General features: G+C 35.3%; 1 protein-coding gene and 2 long non-coding RNA genes across 3 annotated transcripts in view; 2 read left to right on the top strand and 1 right to left on the bottom strand.

Moving 5' to 3' along the window:
- LOC124637673 overlaps nucleotides 1-26,723 on the top strand; it is a 58,644-nt gene that overhangs the window by 16,155 nt on the left and 15,766 nt on the right. Inside the window, exons 2-9 of the mRNA XM_047174297.1 lie at nucleotides 4,176-4,311; nucleotides 4,741-4,838; nucleotides 7,157-7,240; nucleotides 9,183-9,212; nucleotides 13,599-13,709; nucleotides 16,952-17,176; nucleotides 17,707-17,859; nucleotides 20,539-20,668. Coding sequence (XP_047030253.1) covers nucleotides 4,176-4,311; nucleotides 4,741-4,838; nucleotides 7,157-7,240; nucleotides 9,183-9,212; nucleotides 13,599-13,709; nucleotides 16,952-17,176; nucleotides 17,707-17,859; nucleotides 20,539-20,668 — 967 coding nt within the window. The remainder of the gene's footprint in view (nucleotides 1-4,175; nucleotides 4,312-4,740; nucleotides 4,839-7,156; nucleotides 7,241-9,182; nucleotides 9,213-13,598; nucleotides 13,710-16,951; nucleotides 17,177-17,706; nucleotides 17,860-20,538; nucleotides 20,669-26,723) is intronic.
- LOC124637677 lies at nucleotides 22,316-24,526 on the bottom strand. Its single transcript, XR_006985274.1, has 2 exons — nucleotides 24,226-24,526; nucleotides 22,316-22,403 (listed from the first exon to the last, which is right to left on the bottom strand). It is a non-coding gene; the product is annotated as an uncharacterized LOC124637677 (long non-coding RNA).
- LOC124637676 lies at nucleotides 25,183-26,432 on the top strand. Its single transcript, XR_006985273.1, has 2 exons — nucleotides 25,183-25,876; nucleotides 26,182-26,432. It is a non-coding gene; the product is annotated as an uncharacterized LOC124637676 (long non-coding RNA).

The raw sequence follows: 26,723 nt of genomic DNA, 5'->3' as shown, positions 1-26,723 counted from the left end.
GTATTTTGAATAAATGACTTCTTAACTTTTTAGGACACCTAAAACATCGCCTACTTCTCCAGAGATAACGTAGCTTTCCCATCACTGACAGATTTTTCAAATCGGTTCAGTCAAATTCATAACCCATTTAATACAAATACTAATCGTGAGTACTTGCACAGACATCATCTATTGGCATGGATAATATATCAGTATTATCCTTATTAATCTGTGGAATTGGAGGTACCATGTTATCCAGTTCTCAAAAATGGTCATGTCACGTTGTACTGGGATCAATCCATCATCACTAATGTCTGTCGACTGTCCTGGCTAACAAGCCTGATGTGCCACATGATGAAAACTCCGTGAAGCTCAAAAACAACTTAAATATCTTGATTCAGCTAACGACGTGGACGTATAACGCTGACCTTGTGCTGGTAGTTTCAAATGGTTTATAACCAAGAGCCTCAACTAAACCCAAAAAGGGCTTTATCTCCTTGCGGACCTGATCACCCGTTTGGTTACTATTTGTATATTATCAAATAATCAACAACCCAGGGCCGACTATCCTGGTGCCGCATGACGAGAAAATGCTATCTTCAATAATAGAAATAGTATACGGTGGTAGAAGGAAAAGTTTTTATGTTTTGTTTCATTATTTAAAGAATTATGCTTATTTACAACTGTTTTATTTTGTTAGTCTACCCTACGATTATTTAAACGAGTGACAAGTTGTCGAAAATACAACATAGAATTAACTTTTTTACTAAAGAATTAATTTTTCGGAAAAAAAATGGTGCAAAAAGTATAACTCTTTTGTGCCCGACTGTACTTATTTCCGGTAGATTCTTGACATGAACTGTTTAATTTCGGTAACTGTGGGGTATAAGTAATAAGCTAATACACATTTGAACTTTATTGGTTATCAGGCCAGGGTTCATACAAAATTGCCCATCATCCTTTTGTTTTTTCTTTTGTTCCGTTAAATTTGGTTTTTACTGTTGTTAAGTAAGCATTTTGTTATTTTAAATGTGAAAAATTAATGGGTGTTAGTTATTGTTATGTGCTAATATTTCGCATATCCCATGTTTAAGTGCAACAAACTTAGTGTGAAGAGATAGTTTTAACGTTTTTGCTTCTCATATGAAGAGGGCAAAAATATCGCCATATTAACTAGTTACTTATCAAAAAAAAAAAAAACTACGATAGGTATGTGAACTGGTGAGTCAATATTAGTATTCCTTTTTTACTCGTAACATTACTTTGAAAATAATCGCGTCTACATTATGTGGTAGTAATGCGTTAGTGCGTAATTATTGGACTACAGTGTACTACGCAGTTAAGTTCTTACTAGGAAATTGAGTAACAAACAATGAGTTTCCTGACTCAAAAACATGCATAAACAAATAAACAATAACAAGGGGAATACAAGGGGAGGTAATTTGTTTACTAATAGTTGCCAGAATTGACGCAAGACTGCATATACTTTAACATAATCTTTTCGCGAAACTGAGTGTGTGTATAAAAAACAACTTAGTATAGGTTCTTATCGAACTTTTTGTCGCCCGGCACAGCGGGTTGCCATATTTAATTTTATTCGGAATTTATCAATGCCATCGAATTTTGCGAAAACTTTTAATACGCAATACATCATCATCCTCCGAGCCTTTTTCACAATCATGTTGGGGTCGGCTTCCAGTCTAACCGGATTCAGCTGAGTACCAGTGCTTTACAAGAAGCGACTGCCTATCTGACCTCCTCAACCCAGTTACCCGGGCAACCCGATACCCCTTGGTTAGACTGGTGTCAGACTTACTGGCTTCTGACTACCCGTAACGACTGCCAAGGATGTTCAATGACAGCCGGGACCTACAGTTTAACGTGCCATCCGAAACACAGCCAATGGTGTCTAAGATATACTTAGAAAGTACATACAGACTTAGAAAAGTTGCATTGGTACTTGCCTGACCTGGGATCGAACCCGCGCCCTCATACTTGAGAGATTGGTCCTTTACCCACTAGGCCACCACGACTACTACTACAACTACTACGACTACTTACTTTTAATACGCAATACATCGGAAAAAAATACATAGTTTTAATGAAACAGACCAGGTCGTTCTAATGAGTAGTAATAATGTAAGGGGCCTTTTTAGTATCTCACTGCTGGGCACAGGCTTCTTTACATGAAAAGAATGTGTGAGCTTTAATCACCATTTAGAACAACTCTGATAGCTATTCAGAAACTAGCTAAAGCCATAAAGGAAAATATGGGAATGTATGTAGTGAACAGTGAAAGAGTTCTTCAGGCCACCCGATACTGTGGCAGCTGTACGGCTGTCTGCAAGATAGTGCCGGTGGCTTCTCGAGCGTCCTCTCCTCCTTTTCCCCTCAACCACATCCGTTATTACCTAGACTTATTTATAGACTATCTGGGACAGTTTTGTGTCCGAAAATCTAAACACCTTTCTGCCGGCAGATGGCAGTAAGGCGCTTTTGAGTTTTCAGTTCCTCAGGTTGGCTCATTTCTGTCCGACGTTCTGTCTAAAATATACGGAACATCTTTTCCAGTACTACATTTCGAATGCGTCAATACTCCTGCGCAAAGTTATTTATTTATTTAGTACACTATGGAGAACTTACAGCTAAACAAAAATTAAACAATTGAAGGAAGTCATAGTCGACAGTGAGCCAATAAGAGTCCTCGCTTATAAAATAGGCCAATAACCCTAAAATGCTTAGAAATATTGCTCTTATTCTAACTCTAAGTTATTCTCTGTTCGCTGAGTCTAAACAGACCTTAACATAACAAGATTGAACTATATAGGTGAATGGTGAATTTGGCTCGTTATAACTTTAATCCAAGACACGAAGGTTCTCCTTGTACAATTGTGTTGGAACAAGAATACCCTAATTGGTAGAACTTACCCTTGTATCAATTGTTCAATAACCCAGTTAATGTACCTTTACGTACATTTCTAGAACATATGTAGATTATAGTATATATTTTTGCATTTGAGTAGCTAACTTGTTTGAATGAAGTGAATAAATAGTCTAATTATCATTACCTACATTCGAATCAGTTTTGGAAGCTTGATTTAATTTGGTTACCTATTTATTTAAGTTTAAACATTTCTGTAAATATCGAAACAAAACGGTTCATACTTTTTAGGTCATAAATAAAAGCTTGTCAAAATATTATAATACAGTTATCCTGTGCAGTCGGGTAATCACACCTGTAAATGAATCATAATTGGGTCGTATGACTCGAATTCTCACTAAATATTCTAGCGGTTTAAAGTAAGTGCATTTTAGAGAAATTTGCATTTCCAAAAACAGTGCCTTTATGTTTGAAACATTGAACATAATATAATGATATAATGATTAACTATATAGATTTTACCTATATATATTATTTGTGTACGTTCTACGAGCAGGGCAAAGTGAGACTTAATATTATGTACAAACTAACACGTTCGTAACTTTCATATTTTTCATAGGTCAGATTAACTGGTTAAGATGACTCATTATTTTGAATATTCATAGTGTTTGTGGTCAGTTATCGGAGTGAACGACGATTTTGTTGTCACGTACGCAATCTCAAGTTTTCAGATGCCCACCTGATGGGCTGACCGCAATTTTCTAAGTAATTGACCAAGTGTCTGAATCATTAGATACTAATTATTATTGTTAAATACAATGAGAAAATGTCGGTTCTGCGCCTGATCTCTCTCCGACCGTGTTGGATTACCATCCCTTTGAGCTATGAGAGTGAGAGAATAGACAGTGTATCAACTTCTTAAATTGTCACAGTTATTTTTTTGAGACAAAGGGAAAAAAGAGCAGTGATTTTACACACGTAATATCTTTTAGGATATCGGTTGAAACGATTGAAACTTAAAACTATTATTCTCTATGAATTTAAAGTTAAAAATAATTTTAAGAAAAAACGGACGTATACGCTGTCGGTGAGCTTTTGAGTCTTAAGTATTTCTAATTTTGAAAATATTATTTTATTAGGAAATTGCTTAACAATTCCTACATAGAAACCTGAACCTGTACATTGCACTATAATATGTCCTGCACAGCTGGCTGATTTCCTTGGGGAGAACAGCCACTCAATCAGTCTGGACGGCATTAAGTTGATGTGATAAAGGAGCGGAAAGAAAATTAAGTATAAAGTGAATTTTTTGCAGACGGGGTCGTAGGATCTTCCTACTTCAAATGCTGATCGTTTGCTTCGTTCCTCACGTCGCGTTGCTCATCCAGAACTGCTCCAATATGGCGCAGCTTTCACAGACGTTAGACTCCTCGCTCTATCTGGATACTGAGGTAAGGAACTATTACGCATAGTCATGAAAGCGAAAGTCTCCGTGCCTAATAGAAACTCGGTTGTAAGACGTCCATTATGTATAAGGTCTCTTTCATTGTTTTCGCTGTTTCTTTCTCTATAGGTATGATATGTCTTTAAGATATATTTTTATGGTTCAACATACACCAGCTTCATGTACCTATTAGGTATTCATCTTTTAATCATTACAAAAAGAGTTGCAAGATCAAGACCCGCACATTTTATGTGGGGTAATAAGATTTCAGACAATCAAAGTCCAATTTTCAATGTCATAAATAAAATCAATGATAACACAAAATAGCTATATTTGCCTAATTCAATAGAGTTATTTTAATTTTAGACTATTGTTGCTTATTCATTGTTATCATGTAGGTACAACGCGTATTAATGTCCTTATTTTGTTTGTTTAGGTAGACACAATTCTGTCCATGGGAGACTTGATCATCAGTTTACAAGACGAGAGACATATCATCAGTGATTATCTCCTCAAATCATCAACCATAGAAGTGTAAGTTTTATTCTTAAGTTTATTACTAGCTGGGCATGCTATTAAATGCTGTTATGTATATGTAAAAATAGCCCTTTTTCGGCGGTTTTGGTCACTTGGTGAGAGTGAAAACTTTCCAACAGTAAAAGAATTTTAGTCTAATCGGTTCAGTAGTTTCGGAGCTTTAGGGGTATATGTAAACAAAAAAAACGTTTAATCTTTATTACTATAGATCACCTATCTCTAATTAGCATAGATTAACTATTATCTGAATCCGGTATTAGTTTATTTTTTTCAAAATATTCGTTTGTTTGTTTGTTATGCTCATCTGATTTTGTTTGCAACAGTTTTACCCGAACACGGAAATTAGGCACCAATAAAGTAATTATTAATGACCCCAAAAAGAATGTTAGGTTTTCCTTGCATTGTGTTTGTCCAGAGAGTATTTACATACGTAGGTAACAGAAATAATTAAAATACGACTCTCGGCTATGGAGATAGAGGTTCAAATTCATGATTTGAACAAACTGTGCGTACTGCGTAAATAGGTAAATAATTAAAACCACTATTTACCTATTTAGGCTTAGGCTATCTAGTTGTGTATATTGGTATAACAGGGAAAACTCGTAAGTAAACATGTATTTGGGAAACCCATTAAATGGCCTCGAATCATTAATCTGCGTACTAAGAACGGATTATGATATCACACTGTAGTTTTATTGTTCATGAATAAATCTGTTATTGTTATTGTTCTTTTAAATAATTCTGAGTTAACAAGACACGTGTTGATTTTACCTTACCATTAAACAATATATGTATTCCAAAACATATGTGAGAAAACAAGAAACTGATTTTTTTTGTTGCTGTGTGTAACAGGAATGTTTGAGAAAAATAATATAAGCTAGATATACTTAGCTATTTATGTGTTTATTTTATATGAGCTTCTACTTAATCAATTCTGAAGGTAATTTGTCATCCCATTACCCCATTAAGAGCCGCTTTAAGAATATTCTAATTTTGGATGTGGCCTACATCAAGTATAATCAAGTCTAATATATCGCCAGACATTGCCAAATGCAGTAGATTTAGCAAAATAAATTTCGGTTACCTACTTGATTGTTCTATTTTTTTTCTTGATTCATAAACTGATAAAAAAGAACAGCAAGGACTACGGCAGTACCTGTCAAAAGCTTAAATTATTCTAACCAAACAAAATAAAAACATATCTTTACACGTGGAACATATAACTCACGTTGGTACGCGACAAACAACTTTGTTTTTTGTACACTGACAAACAAAAATATTATTATTTTCCTCATTTTCGGAACTTATAGGTTAATAAATATAAAGTTATTCGTTCAATAAATAAGTAACTGTAGAAAACTATTTGTCACTTTGTTTATTCATGCATAGATTTCCAAAAAACACAAACAAAGTATATTCCAATTGTGTCATTCATAAATAAATGACGTACACAAACAATAATTCATTATGCGACTATAGTTTATTGTCCCGGCATGCGGCAGTAGGCATGCTATAAGGTACCTATTTTTACCACAGGAAGTTAGGTATTTTGAGTACATTGTGTTTCTGTTTGGCGAGAGATGACTATAGTGGATGATGTCAGTGTTTTGTGCAGGTGATGCCTCTCAGTGTCTTATAAGTTTTATAGATTCTTTATTACAAAAAAACTAAAATAATATTAATATTAAAAAGTTTAGGTGACACATGGCCAGTCTTATCGCTAAATGGATTCATGGGTACCTAAAACCTCCCATCATGACCCAGGCCCTTTGGCTGTGAAATTGTGTTTCACAATGTTTTATGTAGGTACATATGTTGAGTGTTTCAGTAGCACCTATTACATTTTATAGGTTTCCAGAACATTACGGGAGTCTGTTGTTAAGATGTTCAGTCAGTTCATGTCTTTGCATGCTGCTTTTTTCACTTTCAAAAAGACTTGTTAAGTGTAAAACGCTCTAAAGCTCTCTGCACTTATTGGTTCTCATCATAAAAATAGAATAGTAGATAGATGGTCAATTTAGCGATTTTTAGTGAAGCCAAAATCCGCTACAGACCTTTGGAGTGTTACTTTTTTGGACACATTCCATATCTGTCAAGCAATGCCGATCTCAATACTCAATACTTTAATGCGTATTGCGTACCATAATGTATACAGTTGTGGTATACAGGAAATTTATGTCACAATCACCCAATGGTCGGGCAAATGTCGGGCACAGCATATAAAACAATAGTAGGAGAGAGGAGGAAGAAAACGATAGTAAGATTCTAAATCAATGGTTTGCACACTATTCTCAGATAATGATTTCACATTTCAGAACCGTTCTGCAGAGGGCGTTCGTGACGATAGCTGACCAGTTCACCAGTGTTCCTGACATTCAGGACCATTTGATGACACTATAGTAAGTTAAGTACCTATGATTTCCTCCTCCAATTAGCTAATGTAATTGTACTCAACTTATTATAAGACCTGTCTCGTTTTTAAGTACTTTCTGAGTTTAAATAAGTTTTATATGAAAAAGGCAACTTTAGAGTATCAAATCAACTGAGGATTAGTCATTGGATATATTCCATTCAAGTTAGCGGTTTTCTTAGGCTAAAGTTTTAAATAGTAATACATAATTCTTGAACAGACAATTCTTGGAAAATATTATGTTTTTCCGTGTAACTTTCGTTCTGTGGTCGGCTTAAGTTTATTTTTAGTACAGTTAGTATGTTGTTTAAGGAAGTATATTTTATTCATCTTGACAGGCTGGTGCTGGCGCTTGTAGGCACTAGTGGGTTTTTGAGGTAACATCCTTCGCAGTCGGTAGGGATAATCAGAAAGCACTGGTACACAGCTACATCCGGTTAGACTGGAAGCCGACCCCAACATAGTTGTGAAAAGGGCTCGGAGGGTGATGATGCCTATCTGACCTCCTCGACCCAGTTATTAAAGGGTTGATGACTGTTCATGACTTTCTAAATGCCAAAGAATAAATTAATAATCTGTGGCTTACTTACTACTTCGGTTAATTTGGCCAGATGGAGTCTCAAGGTCCAATTATTACGGAGTACGTGATGGCACTAAAACATGACAGTAGCCACTTAACTATGAAAAATGCAGATAATTTTATTATAATACTTTATAGGAATGCGGTAAATGCGTTTATTGAAATGCCCTCAGCTTATTAAATTACGCAGCTGAGTATTGGGCATTCCGTAGCGATGACTGTACTGGAATGACTCGTAATAATTCTAATTGTAGACGTTAATACATTATCTAAGTATGTCAAATGTTATAATTTAATTATAGTGTGGTTCAATACTGAGAATGGAATGTTTTAATTTTTACGATAATACTATGAGTATTTTTTTATTCTATTGAAGTCAAAATGCTGACTAATAAATGGGACTTGAGTCATTACAATTGCGCAGCTGCGGTTTCAGGTGCAGAACAGGTTTTACCAACCTTTTGATATCACTTGATTCATACGCGTTCAAGATATAAGGGATAGGACAGAGATTATTGGGTTCGATTCGAATATTATAGTCTTGGGTGAATTATTTTCATTTTTAGGGTTCTGTACCCAAAGGGTAAAACGGGACCTTATTGTTTTCGCTCCTCTGTCCGTCCGTCCGACCGTCCGTCTGTCTATCGCCAGGCTGTATCTCATGAACCGTGTCAGAGAGTTGAAATTTTCACACATGATTTATTTTGGTTGCCGCTATAACAACAAATACTGAAAACTAGAATACAATAACTTTATTACACTATACTTTATACTATTTTGGGGGGCTCCCATACAACAACCGTGATTTTTTTGCTCATTTTTGCTCGATATCGATAACGGCAAGGTATATGCGGTTTTATACATTGGTACGGACCCCTTCGTGCACGAGTCCGCCTCGCACTTGTCCGGTTTTTATAAATGTACAAACAATACTCTTTCTACCAAAGTCATTTCTTAAATTAGCTTTGCGAAATAACTGAATCGCCTTTTTTGGGATTGTGTGTTTATTTCAAACTGTTCTATTGAATGGAATATTCCGTAGACTTGGAAATATTTCATTCAGACATGAGTATGAGTGTACATGAGTAATTCTGTACAAAAATACACTGAAAACTTGTAGTCATCCGATAGTAGGTATGTTTGTACTTAGAAATCAGTATAAAGATGAATGGTAGTTTTCACATTACAAAAAATCTGGTAATTCACCGACTGAAAATATTTTTGCTATCCATCTGGTCAACTGTCGTTTATGTAGTCTACAATGGGTGGATAATCTGTTGTAATAAAATGTATAAACATTTACCTTTATAGACCATTCAAATAAATGAAACTTGTACTCTTTTCCATGCAGCCACTTTAGGGAAGATCTCATAAATATCAAGTAAGTATTCATTAAGTATTTATGAGGGCAACACATGTTATTAGTTCTTTTTAATATGCTTTATATGGCTATAGTTTTAAATACAAACTGGAGATGGTAATGAAAACATTTAAGTTATTGGTTTGTATAGGAATCTCCAGAATTATGCATAGATAGAAATACGCATTATTTCAAAACAACTAGGATTGATTCACCTATTATTTTATTTAATTTAGAAATAATCATTGCAATTTGCCTAAGGAATTCAATATCATTTGACATACGTAGGTACGTAGTATACATATGTCAAATGAAATTACATCGTAGGGCTAGGGCGGTAATCACTATACGCAATGCGGACTTCACACAAAGGGTGCGTATATTCCCGGATTTTAGTGAGGTGAAATGTCGATTGAAGATTCTTTACATTTATTTACTAAAGTCTTTAAAGGAAAATGTGTATAAGATCTTACATCATTAGGTAGAAAAGGAATATACGCATAGGTGTTGTTATAGTTTCCAACAAATCTGTTACAAATGATAGATTAAGGTAGTACATTATGTACTACATAGGGGCAGTAGATAATGTAGTACATAGGTGCAGTACATAATGGAGTACATATGGCCAGTACATAATGGAGTACATATCGATAGTACATAATGTACTACATAGGGGCAGTACATAATGTACTACATAGGGGTAGTACATATCGTACACAGGGATAGTACATAATGTACTACATAGGGGCAGTACATAATGTACTACATAGGCATAATGTACTACATAGGGGCAGTACATAATGTTGTACATAAGGGACAGTACATAATGGAGTACATAGGGATAGTACATGATGTACTACATAGGGGCAGTACATAATGTACTACATAGAGGCAGTACATAATGTACTACATAGGGGCAGTACATAATATACTACATAGGGGTAGTACATAATGTACACGGGGTAGTATATAATGGAGTAGATAGGGAAAGTAGATAATGTAGAACATAAGGGGCAGTACATAATGTACACAGGGGTAGTACATAATGTACTACATAGGGGCATTACATAATGTACTACATAGGGGCAGTACATAATGTTGTACATAAGGGACAGTACATAGTGGAGTACATAGGGATAGTACATAATGTACTACATAGGGGTAGTACATAATGTACACAGGGGTAGTACAAAATGAACTACATAGGGGCAGTACATAATGTACTACATAGGGGCAGTACATAATGTACTATATAGGGGTAGTACATAATGTACACAGGGGTAGTATATAATGGAGTAGATAGGGGAAGTAGATAATGTAGAACATAAGGGGTAGTACATAATGTACACAGGGGCAGTACATAATGTACTACATAGGGGCAGTACATAATGTTGTACATAAGGGACAGTACATAATGGAGTACATAGGGATAGTACATAATGTACTACATAGGGGTAGTACATAATGTACACAGGGGCAGTACATAATGTACTACATAGGGGCAGTACATAATGTACTACATAGGGACAGTACATAATGTACTACATAGGGGTAGTACATAATGTACACAGGGGTAGTATATAATGGAGTAGATAGGGGAAGTAGATAATGTAGAACATAAGGGGTAGTACATAATGTACACAGGGGTAGTACATAATGTACTACATAGAGGCAGTACATAATGTAGTACATAAGGGACAGTACATAATGTTGTACATAAGGGGCAGTACATAATGTACTACATAGGGGTAGTACATAATGTACTACATAGAGGCAGTACATAATGTACTACATAGGGGACAGTACATAAGGGAGTACATAGTGATAGTACATAATGTACTACATAGGGGTAGTACAAAATGAACTACATAGGGGCAGTACATAATGTACTACATAGGTGCAGTACATAATGTTGTACATAAGGGGCAGTACATAATGTACTACATAGGGATAGTACATAATGTACATAGGGGTAGTACATAATGTACACAGGGGTAGTACATAATGTACTACATAGAGGCAGTACATAATGTAGTACATAAGGGACAGTACATAATGTTGTACATAAGGGGCAGTACATTATGTACTACACCTATGTAGTACATTATGTACTGCCCCTTATGTACTACATAGGGGTAGTACATAATGTACACAGGGGTAGTATATAATGGAGTAGATAGGGGAAGTAGGTAATGTAGAACATAAGGGGTAGTACATAATGTACACAGGGGCAGTACATAATGTACTACATAGAGGCAGTACATAATGTAGTACATAGGGGCAGTACATAATGTACTACATAGGGGTAGTACATAATGTACACAGGGGTAGTATATAATGGAGTAGATAGGGGAAGTAGATAATGTAGAACATAAGGGGTAGTACATAATGTACACAGGGGCAGTACATAATGTACTACATAGAGGCAGTACATAATGTAGTACATAAGGGGCAGTACATAATGGAGTAGATAGGGGAAGTAGATAATGTAGTACATAAGGGCCAGTACATAATGTACTACATAGGGGCAGTATATAATGTACTACATAGAGGCAGTACATAATGTACTACATAGGGGCAGTACATAATGTACTACATAGGGGCAGTACATAATACACTACATAGGGGTAGTATATAATGGAGTAGATAGGGGAAGTAGATAATGTAGAACATAAGGGGTAGTACATAATGTACACAGGGGTAGTATATAATGGAGTAGATAGGGGAAGTAGATAATGTAGAACATAAGGGGTAGTACATAATGTACACAGGGGTAGTACATAATGTACTACATAGAGGCAGTACATAATGTAGTACATAAGGGACAGTATATAATGTTGTACATAAGGGGCAGTACATAATGTACTACACAGGGGTAGTACATAATGTACACAGGGGTAGTATATAATGGAGTAGATAGGGGAAGTAGATAATGTAGAACATAAGGGGTAGTACATAATGTACACAGGGGTAGTACATAATGTACTACATAGAGGCAGTACATAATGTAGTACATAAGGGACAGTATATAATGTTGTACATAGGGATAGTACATAATGTACTACATAGGGGCAGTACATAATGTACTACATAGAGGCAGTACATAATGTACTACATAGGGGCAGTACATAATATACTACATAGGGGTAGTATATAATGGAGTGGATAGGGAAAGTAGATAATGTAGAACATAAGGGGTAGTACATAATGTACACAGGGGTAGTACATAATGTACACAGGGGTAGTACATAATGTACACAGGGGTAGTATATAATGGAGTAGATAGGGGAAGTAGATAATGTAGAACATAAGGGGTAGTACATAATGTACACAGGGGTAGTACATAATGTACTACATAGAGGCAGTACATAATGTAGTACATAAGGGACAGTATATAATGTTGTACATAAGGGGCAGTACATAATGTACTACATAGGGGCAGTACATAATGTACTACATAGAGGCAGTACATAATGTAGTACATAGGGGCAGTACATAATGTACTATATAGGGGTAGTACATAATGTACACAGGGGTAGTATTTAATGGAGTAGATAGGGGAAGTAGATAATGTAGAACATAAGGGGTAGTACATAATGTACTACATAGGGGCAGTACATAATGTACTACATAGGGGACAGTACATAATGGAGTACATAGGGATAGTACATAATTTACTACATAGGGGTAGTACATAATGTACACAGGGGTAGTACATAATGTACTACATAGGGGCAGTACATAATGTACTACATAGGGGTAGTACATAATGTACACAGGGGTAGTACATAATGTACTACATAGGGGCAGTACATAATGTTGTACATAAGGGGCAGTACATAATGTACTACATAGGGGTAGTACATAAAGTACTACATAGGGGCAGTACATAATGTTGTACATAAGGGGCAGTACATAATGTACTACATAGGGGTAGTACATAATGTACTACATAGGGGTAGTACATAATGTACACAGGGGTAGTATATAATGGAGTAGATAGGGGAAGTAGATAATGTAGAACATAAGGGGCAGTACATAATGTACTACATAGGGGCAGTACATAATGTACTACATAGAGGCAGTACATAATGTAGTACATAAGGGACAGTACATAATGTTGTACATAAGGGGCAGTACATAATGTACTACATAGGGGTAGTACATAATGTACTACATAGGGGTAGTACATAATGTACACAGGGGTAGTATATAATAGAGTAGATAGGGGAAGTAGATAATGTAGAACATAAGGGGCAGTACATAATGTACTACATAGGGGCAGTACATAATGTACTACATAGGGGCAGTACATAATGGCGTACATAGGGGTAGTACATAATGGAATTTCAAATTCACTACGTACGCCTATTGTATGCAATTTCACGTGGTTTTTCTAATTTCCAGAAATTTGAAAGCAGAGGCGTTTAAAAGGACGAGAATATATGAAGATATAAATACGTTACTACTGCTGAACGTTGCTAAGAATGTTAAGACAACCACCTCATCGCTTTGGAGGTAAGACGTACGTACTTTTTACTTATAGAAATATATTTTTCTTATTATCAACACATAATTATAATTTTACCTCAGTGGCCGTATTCCACAACAGAGGCCGTCAAGTGAATTTGAGAAAACTCTGACACTAGGGCTCGCTAAGTGATTTCACTTGCAGCTCACTCGATAAGAAGAAGAATATAACCTTTATCATAAGCTGTATAATGTCGGTTTATATAGGGCTTCCTGCATTCTCACATTGATTTTCAAAAGGTTAGGTATTGCCTGCCTCAATGCGTACAAAAGATACCTAAGCAATAAATGACTATAACCAGGGCCGTCTTTAAACTATTTGAGGCCCTGGGCACATTAGGATCATGGGGCCCCTATGACCTTGAGAAAACACTATTTAGTCATAATATATAAAGAAAATAGACAAACAAGGTTCTAAATTTATTTTTATTTAGTTACTATTAAAAAATAGGATACATAAAAAATAATCTACAAAAGTAACTCGCTTTGCATAAAATCCTTAGACTAACTCTATGTTGATTGCAAAGGTACCCTTCAAGATTCAAGATGAGCAAAATCGTTAATCACTTCTTCAAAATCTATGGTAGGTATTGAGAATATCACATTCTATGGACATCAGCGACAAACTAGTTAATCTCTCTTGAAGCATTGTACTTCTTAATTCATTTTTTATTCGTTTCAATTTGGAGAAGGAGGGTTCTCCGCTAGTGGCGGCGTAGCGTCGGGTAGCACCCGGGGCGGGCTAGGTACTTATTGAGTAAGTATTGATGTAAAGAATTCAGAGAAAACCACTGCTAAAGTGTAAAGCGCGAGCGCAGCGAACGAAATTTTTGAGATTTTTAACACAAAAGTACCCAAACAAGTTTGAAAAAAGCACTGTAAAGTGAAGAAGGCGCGAGCGCAGCGAGCGCGTAATTTTTGATATTTGGGACGCAAAAAGATGTCTAAAGAAATTAGAGAAAATCACCGTAAAGTGTAGGGCGCGAGCGCAGCGAGCGCGAAATTGTTGAGTTTTGGAACACAAAAGTACTCAAACAAGTTAAAAAAAAAAGCGACCAGAAAGTGAAGAAGCGCGAGCGTAGCGAGGTCAACATTTTTTAACATTTGGGACGCAAAAGTTCTCCACCTCCGCTTACAAATAGCGCCTAAATAGCTTAGAAATATCCACTGTAAAGTGAATTTTTTTTAATTGTTATTTTGAGGACTCTCTAATTTACCTCAGAATTAAGCACAATTTAAAAGAAGCGGCGAAAATTTTAAGCGAGCGTCAATTGTTTTTGCTACTTCAGTGCTTTAACTTTTTGCTAGATTGAGGACTCAAAAAATAAGCGCAGAACAAATTGAAATGAAGAAGGACATTTTTTTTCTAACTTTGAGGAATTCATTAAAAGTAATCAGATAAAAGCAAAAATACAAAGAGAAGGGTGACAGTCGGACTGAGTGGGGTGACTGCCTCGATGTCTCACACATGCACTGTTGTAGGTTTTTTTTAAATTGGTAGTCAACCTAGGCTTCGCAGATTAGAATGACACCCTTAGTGACTTGTCCCTTCTGCCCGCGCCATCCTGGTCGTGCAGATATGTGCCGACCAAGATGGCACCCCCCGAGATGTGGCACCCGGGGCGGACCGGGGTGGCAGGAACTAGGAGGCCCCATTCGATCGCGGGGCCCTGGGCACTTGCCCATAGTGCCCAGTGGAGAAGAGGGGCCTGACTATAACAATTAGGTACAATAAAATAGCCACAAAATATTAATTCCAAAAAACGCAGTATCTTTAATCGATCTTTCCATTGATAACAAATGGTTTAGGAATTCGATTGTAAAACTCTTTTCTCTACCTTCAACCTATAAGAAATCCAGCATTACGTAAAAAAAATAATCATTTAATGACATTTTTCGGAGTTAGAAATATTATATGTATGAGTTATTAAAATAAAAGTATTTTCATTAGAAATACTTTTCGACATTCCCAAATGAAACAATATCACGATATAACAAAAACGATCGACTGAGTTCATTTGTAAACTTTATTATTAGATAGCTCGAGGACCCATAAAATTGAAATAGAGGCGAGGTCACATTGTGAAATGTCCCTTTACGTTGCCTCGTGTGAAAAACCTCAAGAAGTTATTTAGAAGTTATTACATACACTCGTAGAATAATATATTGTTTGAATACGATTTTATTAATAACTTCAAATGATATGACTACATGAGATATTTGTCATAACTCTCAAGCTTATTTGCATGATAAAAGCTAGAAGTCTGATATTTTCGCAAAAATATTTTAATCTCTTCCACGAAATTCTCATCAACAGTAACCTTAACCCTGACAGTCACATACTGGGTGGAAAACAACTACTTTTTGCCTACATCACATTGTACTTACCTACATCTTTCTTGTCGCTTACAGTCAAACTGCCGTGAAAAAACATTAAGTAGGGATGAATATTTTGTAGTGAAATGTTCTGCGGTGACTTTCAATTACCTACTTATCCATTAACAATTTGTATTAATTTCTTTTAAGAAAACTGACACTTATGTTATCGGTGGACTTTGGCCTTTAGTCATTTGAGGAAATAATCCTCAAATATTAACTTGCGAAAATGTCTGTAATGTCTTGAGTCTCTGATACACACACAAAAATTGTGGTCAAAACTAGCAATATTAAAGGAAAACATTACATTTTTCCCTATTTATGTAGGTAAAAAAAGCATCTAAGCTGCAGTTGCTCTTATGTTGCTCTTAGATTAATTAGGACATGTTCATCACAGCCTAAAAAAATCACAGTTGAAAAAAGGCCTACCCAAAGCTTAGGGGATTTGCCTATAGTTAAGTTACAACTTATTTGCCTTAATTTGCACACTTACAGCCTGATCCCATCATTAAGGTAACATCAAAATATATATACACTAGTTTCTGCCAGCGGTTTCACCCGCACCCCGTGGGAATCTCTCGGTTAAAAAGTAGCCTATAGCCTTCCTGGATAAATACTTAAAAAGTTTTTTTTTTCAAATCGTACAAATACTTCTTAAGTTAGAACAAACTCTAACTCAAGAAGTTAGAACAAACTCTTTAGATTTTTATAATATCAGTATCGATTAATGGGTGCCATGGTCATAATGATTTTATTCAAATATTATCGTTCAAAAAAGACGCCGACCCCAAATAAGATTGTGATAAGGGCAGGAAAATTATGATGAACTTATTTTTTCTTATCTAACTTTTCAGGCAGTTATCAGCGTGCTCCGACCTCCTCAGATCCCGGGAGGAGTTGTCCCTCGCCCTCACAACGCACTCCTACTACTTGAACATTGAAAAGCTGGACTCCATAGTTATAAGCAGTATACAAACACACCTAGACTCCGGGAGAGACAGCCTAAAGTCTACCATACAGTATTTGGAGACAGAGAAAATTGTTAAGGAGGTCAAAGAGTTGAATGAAGTTTTGATGTTGTGAGTATTACTCGCTTTATAAAGATCTAAATTGAATTCTCGAGACCAAAGGGCTGGCTATTACCTCGGACAAAGGATCAGCATATTGATCCAACGAGGTAATAGTCAACAGCGTATTTTTTACTAAGATAGTTTTAAATTTTTATTTTAAATGTGTTTATTGTGTAAATATTGATGTAAAAAACTTTATAATTGATTGTTTAAAAGTAGGTATGCTAGGTAGTCCATTTTCTTGAAGAATCCTTACACTACATTAGAGCATTTTGTCACTGATATATGTGATTCTGGTTATCGTGTGGGAAGGGAAACCGCGAAGGGACGCAGGGAAACCGAGCTTTTCCCGGTGTATGTATACGCTTCAAAACTTGTCGTACGGTTTTAACGATAACCCAAGCGCTTCCGCGCGAAAAACTGAAAGAGTCGAAAGTCTTTTAGTATGAAAGGGCTGTTTATTTATTTCGTTAGTTATATTTATCATTGCCTCTGCTACAGAATTAGATATTGTAGATATTATTTTATCTTTTTTTCAGTTTTGAAGAATTGAAACGGACGATAGTGAATCAGCCAAGAATCGAGCCCACGACGGCAAATATCAGTAGATATTTATACACTGATATTGTAGACTGGTCTTCTTACCTCGACAGAATGCGGGTAGTTCAACAGGACCTCTGGGTCATAGTTGGGTGAGTAAAACAGTTTTTTTTTTCTTGGTGATAACAAAAAAATTACGTTAGTTACGTATTGCTTTAAATAATACGTGCCTTGTCTTTGCATTGTGTATTCTTTTTGCAAATGAAAAGTATGGTGCGCTAAGTATATTTCCCCAAGATTTATCGGTGGTGTTTCAGAGTCTGATGAAAACCTACTATCTCTCTTTGCGTACCGCAGCTATAGCCATTGAAAACTTCTACTAGTTTCATGAGATTAGTTAAATGGTTGGATTATATCTACGAAAATAAAATGTTATTTTATCATCATGTATGTATGACCTGTCCTATATCTAAGTAATACCTAGATACAGGTAATTAGAATAAAGAATATGCGTTTAATTTCGTGATGAGTAACACAAAAAATAATGTAACATTAGTACCTAATGACTCATTCTATGCTTGTTTTTAGAATTTACATGATAGCTGTTTTAATGAATTGAGAACATTCATTTAAAAATGTTTCCTCTAAAGTTAGGTTAGCTCAGTTAAAGAATTCTGCCCACCCACTTCTAGAAGAAACATGGTGGGTTTTAGTCAATAAGGTTTGAGTCTGATGCTGCCCCACAGTGGGAAGGGGTCATTTCATGATTTCCCACCAAAAAGAGTTATATTATTACCGCGAATCTTAGCCATAGTATCAAAAAAACATTTCATATTTGGATTTCCCGTTAACCGGGAGCGATCTTGGAGGTGTGTCATGTTATTGAGCGTATTAACCGAGTATACAATAGTTAGTGAATCATATTGTCATTGCTATAAGATAGTTCAACTCAGATTTGCGCGCGGCCCTATGTGTGCGTCGGCTTGTAAATATACAACTTTCATTCGTGTATATAGCAGTGACGTCGTCCGAGCATGACGTGTTCTTATCACTTTTTCTTATGGGTACAGTCGTTTACGAAAATACTAGTTATTCGCGGAGAAATTATTAAGGAGTCAGATAAAGCGTTTCAAAAAATAAAACGACATTCAAAGCTTTTTATTATTATTAAATATAATAATTTATTTTATTATTAAATATAGTTTTTCATTATTTTTTCATACGTCTTTTCAAATTGACATTGACAGTATCTAAGAATTGAATACTCCTTAAGTACATATTTTCTAGCTCGGGGTACGTGGACAATAAATAAAAGTGTGGACTAAGAATGTAAAAAGAGGTATAATCTAGTATAATAATGTAAACAAAATGTGTGGGGAATTTTAAAAAGTTATATTGCTTCGCATAATGTCGACCAAAATAACAAAATAATGAAACTCATAAATGAACGTTTAAGTCAAATTGATGAAGGGATGTGGCGTAATACTTGTCGACATGTAGAAAAGAAAAAAGAAGAATACTATAGACATTTTGACATTGGAGTCAGAATTTATAATTCTCCTTGGAGAGTAGCGAATCCGAAAATTCATCATTTGATTTTTCAAATAGCGATTCATAATCATTATAAATAAATAAACATTAAATTACGTAATAACTGTTTTTCTTTAAACCCCCGTATACAACCCCTAAATAACTGTATTGTACCCGACTGTACCTCTTGTCACGCACACAAAGTTACTGTATATGTACAAGGGTTACCCACACATAAGGCCGCGCGCACAACTGAGTTGAACTTACTATACTTATCTGTGGTTCACAAATTACGCGCCGAACGATGTTATAAAATTACAAGGACTTCTTGCCTTTCGTGTTACTGAAAGTTTGGTGCGCTTATCCGTCTATTCTGGTGAACGTTAACCAGGTGTAAAATAATAAAATACCCATTAATGAAGCCCAGACCAATTTATGTTGCACATGACGTGCAGCAAAAACTACTACAGTTCTTGAGTACTGGGACTAATAGGTAGATGGCATACAACATTAACAAACACAGCAGCATACAACTCTACGCGTACGGAAGAAATTGCTGTCTAAACTTTCGAAGTTCATATTAACATAACTATTAAGGTAATCTGTGGTATTAATAAATCGTCTCTAATAGAGACGATTTTCAAAAAATTTGCTTCTTTAGAAGCTGCATGAGCTGTCCGTAGTCTGAAATATATTCCTTTCGGTTATTATGTCTCGCAGTGTAACGAAACCATAGCGCGATTCAGGATTCGCCTCCCATCGTACAGCGCCACCTAGTATCAAGATGTAATACTGTAAATATTGTACCACGCGAACACTATCAAAAGTATGGATGCTATTATTTGATATTAAATTGTTGTTTTTAAAATGTTTTCTTATTTACAATGTTATTATGCTCGATGATTACTACTTATTAAAACAATTGCAAAGACAAAAAAACTTGTAGGTGATGTTTTAACTTTAATCAAGAAAAGTTGATTACACATCTAGTATCCTATCCTTTTCTTTTTTTGAAGATTACGCTTTTAACAAAGCATTTTAAACTTAGTTTTTACCATAACTACAACGTGGCCGTTAAAAGAAATATTATTGTGAAGTCTGAAATTGTAATTGTAAATACTTATACCTAATATTTTATTATTTTATAACTTTGTATATAGCAAGTCGGTGACTAGTGGGAGAGAAGGCTTGTGCCCAGCAGTGGGACATCAAAAAAGCTGATGATGATGATATTTTTATAAATGAGTAGGTTTCACTGTTCATCACTTGTAAATAAAATACTCTTTATAAATGATTTCCAGTTGGTCAGGGCGGCAAGTGGTGTGGGTAGCTCGTCGGACCCTCGGCATCGGAGTGGCGATCCTGGCTCTGGTACTCCTCGCCTCTCCCATCATGCTGCTGCTGTTGCGTCACATCGCTTACACCATACAGGTATGTTCAACTTAGTAGTGAGTTCTATTCCCACTTGAAATAAATTCAATAGTCCCTTTACTGGGTGTTTATGATATACGTTCCTTTCTCGCACATAATAAATTAAATAGTTCAGTAACTGGGTATTAACAGCGGTCAATGGACACTACTTAAACCCCCCGAATTAAGTAGTTAACTATAATTTTCTTCGAGAAAGGGTGATCCCAACTGGTCCTGATATTGGCGCGTTTAAGTAAACATACAAGTTGAATATACGCTAAAAGATATTGGAGAAGTGTTGAGTCATACGGCTATCATAAACATCCAGACCCGGATCCTTCAATGATCAATATGAAATAAAAAATGTATGAAAATATTCATGTTTCTACATGTTCTAATTTAATTATAGTGTCGGTCATCTGGAAGGGTTTACTTTTTGAATACAAAAATTGTGGGACTCTGCAGTCCGCTGCATGGTACTAAAATACATAAACATAGGCAAAGCATGAGTCTGCCACGCCATTCCAATTTGCTAATACAAATACCTTTTTACAAAACGTAGGTACCATATAATTAATTGATTGAAGCGATTCGGCAACACAAATATTCTTAGAGAACAGGTTTGAATTAATTATTATATAATATTTTAAAATTGGATATTACATGGCTGTGAAATAAGGTTTTTGCGGCGATCGTTAACCTCCTTCGAGGTCATTTTAATTAACAACTGGATTATAGCTGGATTGTAACAGTAAGTATTATTCATAATATATGACGTACGAACATACGAATACAATTTATATTTGTTACATCACTTGGGCAAAACATTTTTTGGTTGCTACGTAAAATGCTACGTCGCGCTACGAAGATTTCGTAGCACAGTGTATAATCGCAGAAAAAACAAGTACAAAAACTTTATGATGGTTCTATTTTAATTCTGTTCATAGTAATCTATGATCATAATAAGGCAAATTTAATAGCTGCGTTGGTAGTTGGGTAGCTCGAAATATTGTTATAATCTTCTTAATATTGGACGAGTAAAGGCCATATTTGCATTACAAATTGATCTATATTGCCTCGTCTAAGAAGAATGTATATCTTATCTTTAGGTCATCGGCAGATACACACAGGTCTATTATGTATGAATTAATGACAAACGTGATTTTTTTATCGTTTGCCGTCAGTTGTCAATTGATTGCAACCTGCGTTGAAATAATGAAACCACGCTATTGTCGTGTATTTGTGTTTGTATATTTTATGCATCTTTTCTCTGATCTTAGCTTTCGGGTAAGTATTTAATAAAATATACTTACGAGTTACATATTGAATACAGGGAAACAATCAATATTGCCTTGTTTAAATAATGTTTGTGTTTAGGTAGATAATGGATAGAGATGTAAATAATGTGTAAAATAATTTATAAATTATTTGTGGTTCCTTATTCAAATTAAATTATAGTTGTGGTTTTGAACATGTTGTGATTTCGTTAAAGGTTTTTCCTGTATACGAGACAAATGTGTTTTTATTAAATTACCTTTTAAGGTAGGAGTATCAACTAACAACAAGTCGACTAATTCTAGAATTTTACAAAAACAAATGTACAAACTCGCATTCGTATTTTTGCACTCATATTTATCTACGGGACAGAGGCAAATAATATAAACACTGTTTTATTTGTTAAATTCTTTAATTATTTTTACAAATGTTCGGTCAGCTTTCAAGTCTTGAAGGTCTCCATTCTTCCGCATCACAGTTTCTGGGGACAAATATATTTTTATATAGTAAAAATATATGAAACATACAACAATATGTTATAACATGACAAATATTGCCGGAATACATCAGCAGTGGGATAAAGAATCTCGTTTAAATATGTACTTGTAGAAGGTATTTATTAAGACTTCAAAGTCAAAGTCAAATCATTTATTTCATTTAGGCCTTTACAAGCACTTGTGAACGTCAAAAATATAATAACTCATTTTGATTCTAGTTGCCCATTCCAAAAGTAGCTTCCTATGGAGAAGAACGGGCAAGAAAATCCACGGTTACTCTTTTTAAAAATAGATGGTTTCGGTTAGTTTTTTTATTTATAGTTAACTATTTATTTCAGACATCATGGCGCATATCAATATATGCAATACTATATCTATAACAAACTTAAATATTTTGGGTGCGACCTAATCATACTTCATGGTATACTATAATTGAATTGACAAAAAATAACGTAATCTGTTCAATGAGGAATCATTTTAGTACTTTCCTAAAGCAGAGATAAAGAATTACGCTTCCAAATATTTTGTGTAGTTGACAGGTGATTTCAAGGAAAACTAACGTTGTTTGTACTGACTGAGTCATTAATGGTGTTCTTCAGTACATTACAGTATATATTTTAATGTCATTTGGTTTGATCCACTTTGTATATCTGCACTTAACTTGTGCTAATGCACACAAAGTGTTGGCGTCATGTTTCGCTGACTTGTGTCACGTGGCCGGCCACGAAACTGGCGGTATACAACCTTTTGGTTAGAAATCTTCTTCTATAAGGACTTATTTAAAATGCCTTACTTGGCAAACTTATTTGTAAATCTCTCTTTGTCTCAGGTTAACGGGTACGCAAGCAATGCCTACTCGCATAAACCATAGGACTGCCTCAAACGAATTTGTCGAGCTTTATAATTACGCTTAACATTCTTACCTTTCATCATCATCCTCCGAGCCTTTTTCCCGACTATGTTGGGGTCGGCTTCCTACCTTCTTCCTTCATTCTTACCTTTGTGGGAGTCATAAATACCTAAATAAGTCACGCCTGACTAATTAACATGGGCAGTTTGTGAACAATAATTCTATTGAACAGGCTGTATTCATCGAGTCACACTATTTAGACTAATTAGAATAAAAGTGTGTGTTTGCCTTTAAACATAATAATATTCAATCTTTTACATATGCATGCAAAAATGCTATAAGATGATTGACATTTAAATTAACGATTGTATCGGAGGATCTTTATGGAAAATTTTCTCAAGGATTTCTCGAAATAAAAATAAGTATATTGAATAAAACTTGTATTCGGATTACGTAAATAAGGGATGGGTATACTGAGCGGTAAATAATGATTTGTTTATGTTTTTATAAAACCAGTTAGAAAACGAGTTCCAATCAAGCTCGTGTTGCACAAGAATAACTTAATTAATGCAGAATTTGTATAGCTTGATTTTTAGTCCAAGGTTAGTAGGTAATGTCATGTAATATTGTTTTTTTTTTACAATTAATGATATTCGGAGTATCTCATCTTTAATTTGTTTTAAAGCATGTCATGAAACAAAGTTCTTCCTTTTAAAATTCAAATACTACTTAGCTTTTAGGTAGTTTTTAGATGAAGGAACTTTAAGACAGTTGATGTTTCAATTGTCTTTTACTATCGAGTGGCGTTATTTGGGTGTTAGTAGTTTTAATACACCCTACAGTTGTTTTAAGGAAAACTGACGTTTATGTTCTTGATGAATTCGGTCCTTATGCTGCTAGGAGCCGTTTAAACGCACACCCACTTCAATGCAAGTTACATCTAAACCAGTACTTACTCCTCTAGTAAAACATTTGTCTGCAACTCGAATATAACCAGCAGGACACTTCTCAGGCGTATTAAACTTCCCAGGGTAAGCAAATGCCATGGTCACCATCGCAGTTAGCACCACAAACAAAAACACATAGAGCTTCATTGTCACTAGATAACGCACAGACGAATGACGAGACGCGATTGAATAATCTTCTTATATACTAAACACATCAAAATATGTATAGTGATGTGCCCAGAACGGGTTTCCGAAAGTATATTTACAATGCTTCAAGGACGGTAGCTTCTATTTGCGTATTCGTCTCTCAGTTATAACGGTTACGGTTTGACCCATTTTGGTCAAATACGTACTGTTATTTGGTTGTAGTTAAACATTTGTTCTCATACAAGTGTATTCGGTACGTTATGTTGCTCTATAAGAAATAGTTAATTATTTATGTCTATGAAATCAGTTTGGTTTTCTGCGGTTACCATCCCAAAAGGTCATCCGTCCTGTACGACTTTCGGCGTCCTGTGTTGGCAAACCGCGAACATGAATCCATCCGAGGCGAATTGATAGGTAGATGTACGCTGCGGCCACTGTGCTGTACCGTACGATGTCACGTTGGCTACTTCAAAGGAATTTAATCGACTATTTGTTCGTATCGATCACAAAGGATGCACCGTTAAGATACGTTTTGTAATCGAGTTGCCGACTGCAACTGCCGACTGCAACTGTCGACCGCACGTGCCACGCAGCATCTGTTTTATGTGTACTACATGGCCTCGTTTTGGATCGAAGCGACAGCAACATCTCCAGTCGCCCTCAGATATCGACCGATTTCATGAAGTTGCTGCACGTGCGGTCGGCAGTTTGCTTCTAATAGGTACCTTTGCACTGGTAGCATTGGGTAGGTATACTGATGGAATAGAACTTTAAGTCCGTATAAATGTTATTATGATACATTAATTAGTGTCTCCATGCAAGAGTAACAAACAAACCTAAAATATAACATGACATCAATGCGTTATTAAAATAAGTTTAGAAAATGCTCTAATACCTAAGTTTCTGATAAGGTAGGTACATTTGTCATGATTGTTGCCACTGTGTGTTTAATTGAATGGATTAATTAATATTTTTATTGAATTAATTTCCCTGTCTTCTCGAAAAAGTTAAATGAATAAACGAGGCTGACTCATTGCCTAATGCTCACAGCATAAGTCATGTATCAATACAATTAAACCAGAATTATTTGCACTGGGAGTACATTATAATTACAAAGTACCTATAGGTGTACGCATCGACATAGCTTGACAACTCTAAAGTTAGCTATATGACTATGTACTTAATATTTTATTAATAACACTATTTACTGCGCCGCAAAGCTTACATAACATTGCACGACCTGGTATATAAATATATGGATTACCTAACTGCAATAACTAATTTCCTCTTACCCGTCGACCATACACGTATTCATTATGAAGCTACTGCTAATTACAATTATTTTCGTATCAATATTAGCCACAATATGGTCGGCAAAAGTACCGCGAGTGAAACAATTGATAGATCAAAAGCCACATTTGAGGTTCAAAAGGCAGTGGTTTGTTGGAAAAATGAAATGTCGGTGCCCAGAAAACATGCTTTTTCTAAGAACGCAGTGCATAACTTGTGAACAGTAAGTACATTATTGTATTTTCGATTTTAATAGAAATGTTGGTTCCGGTTATTTATTCAGTGTACTACTTTTTTCGCCCACATAAGTATTTGCTCTTCTCCTGATTTTTTCATGTAGGTACATGTTTTCTTATTATATTATCTTTAATACATTACAAAATGAATAAATATTCACGGACAAATAACGACTTCGTCTTAACAACAATTATACAATTTTGTCCAATCCATAAATTATATTTTTTACTTTTCCATACTACTATAGGTTTGTTCATAAGATTACATAGCCTTTTTTTTGTGTGTTTTCAGATACAAAAAGGCTACGGAGGCAGACTCGTGCCCGATTTGCGAATAAAAACATTATGACGAAGAAGGAAAATACTATATTTTGCGTTATGGCAAATGCTCATTATTTGCATAACATAGAATTTATTTATGCGCGTTTATAAGCCCAAAAACTAAAAATTTGTAGCTCTCAGTCATCTCATTTTTAGGATGATGATTTGATGAATGCTGTTGTAATAAAAACCATATTTCAATAAAGCTATATTTTTCGTTTATCATATTATGGTTATTTAAGCTATCGCAGAAATTATTTGGACGTAGTTATGCAGAAACGTTCCAACCCACAAGTCACCCGAAATCGAGTTATTGTGATTGAACAGCCTAAAATTTAGCATATGGTTATCTAAACTCAATATAATTCAACAATAAAACCTCTAGTACCTTTACTAGTTAGAATAAAAAAGAATACAACTGAAACGCGTAAATGCTTATATCTCAAATTCAAGTTTAATTTGAGATATAAGCATTTACGCGTACAGTGGGTTGGAACGTTTCTGCATAACTAT

This window comes from Helicoverpa zea, chromosome 16 (assembly GCF_022581195.2).
Source record: "Helicoverpa zea isolate HzStark_Cry1AcR chromosome 16, ilHelZeax1.1, whole genome shotgun sequence".
Lineage (NCBI taxonomy): Eukaryota > Metazoa > Arthropoda > Insecta > Lepidoptera > Noctuidae > Helicoverpa > Helicoverpa zea.
The sequence above is the reverse complement of the archived record's forward strand: the minus strand, read 5'-3'. Positions and strand labels throughout refer to the sequence as shown.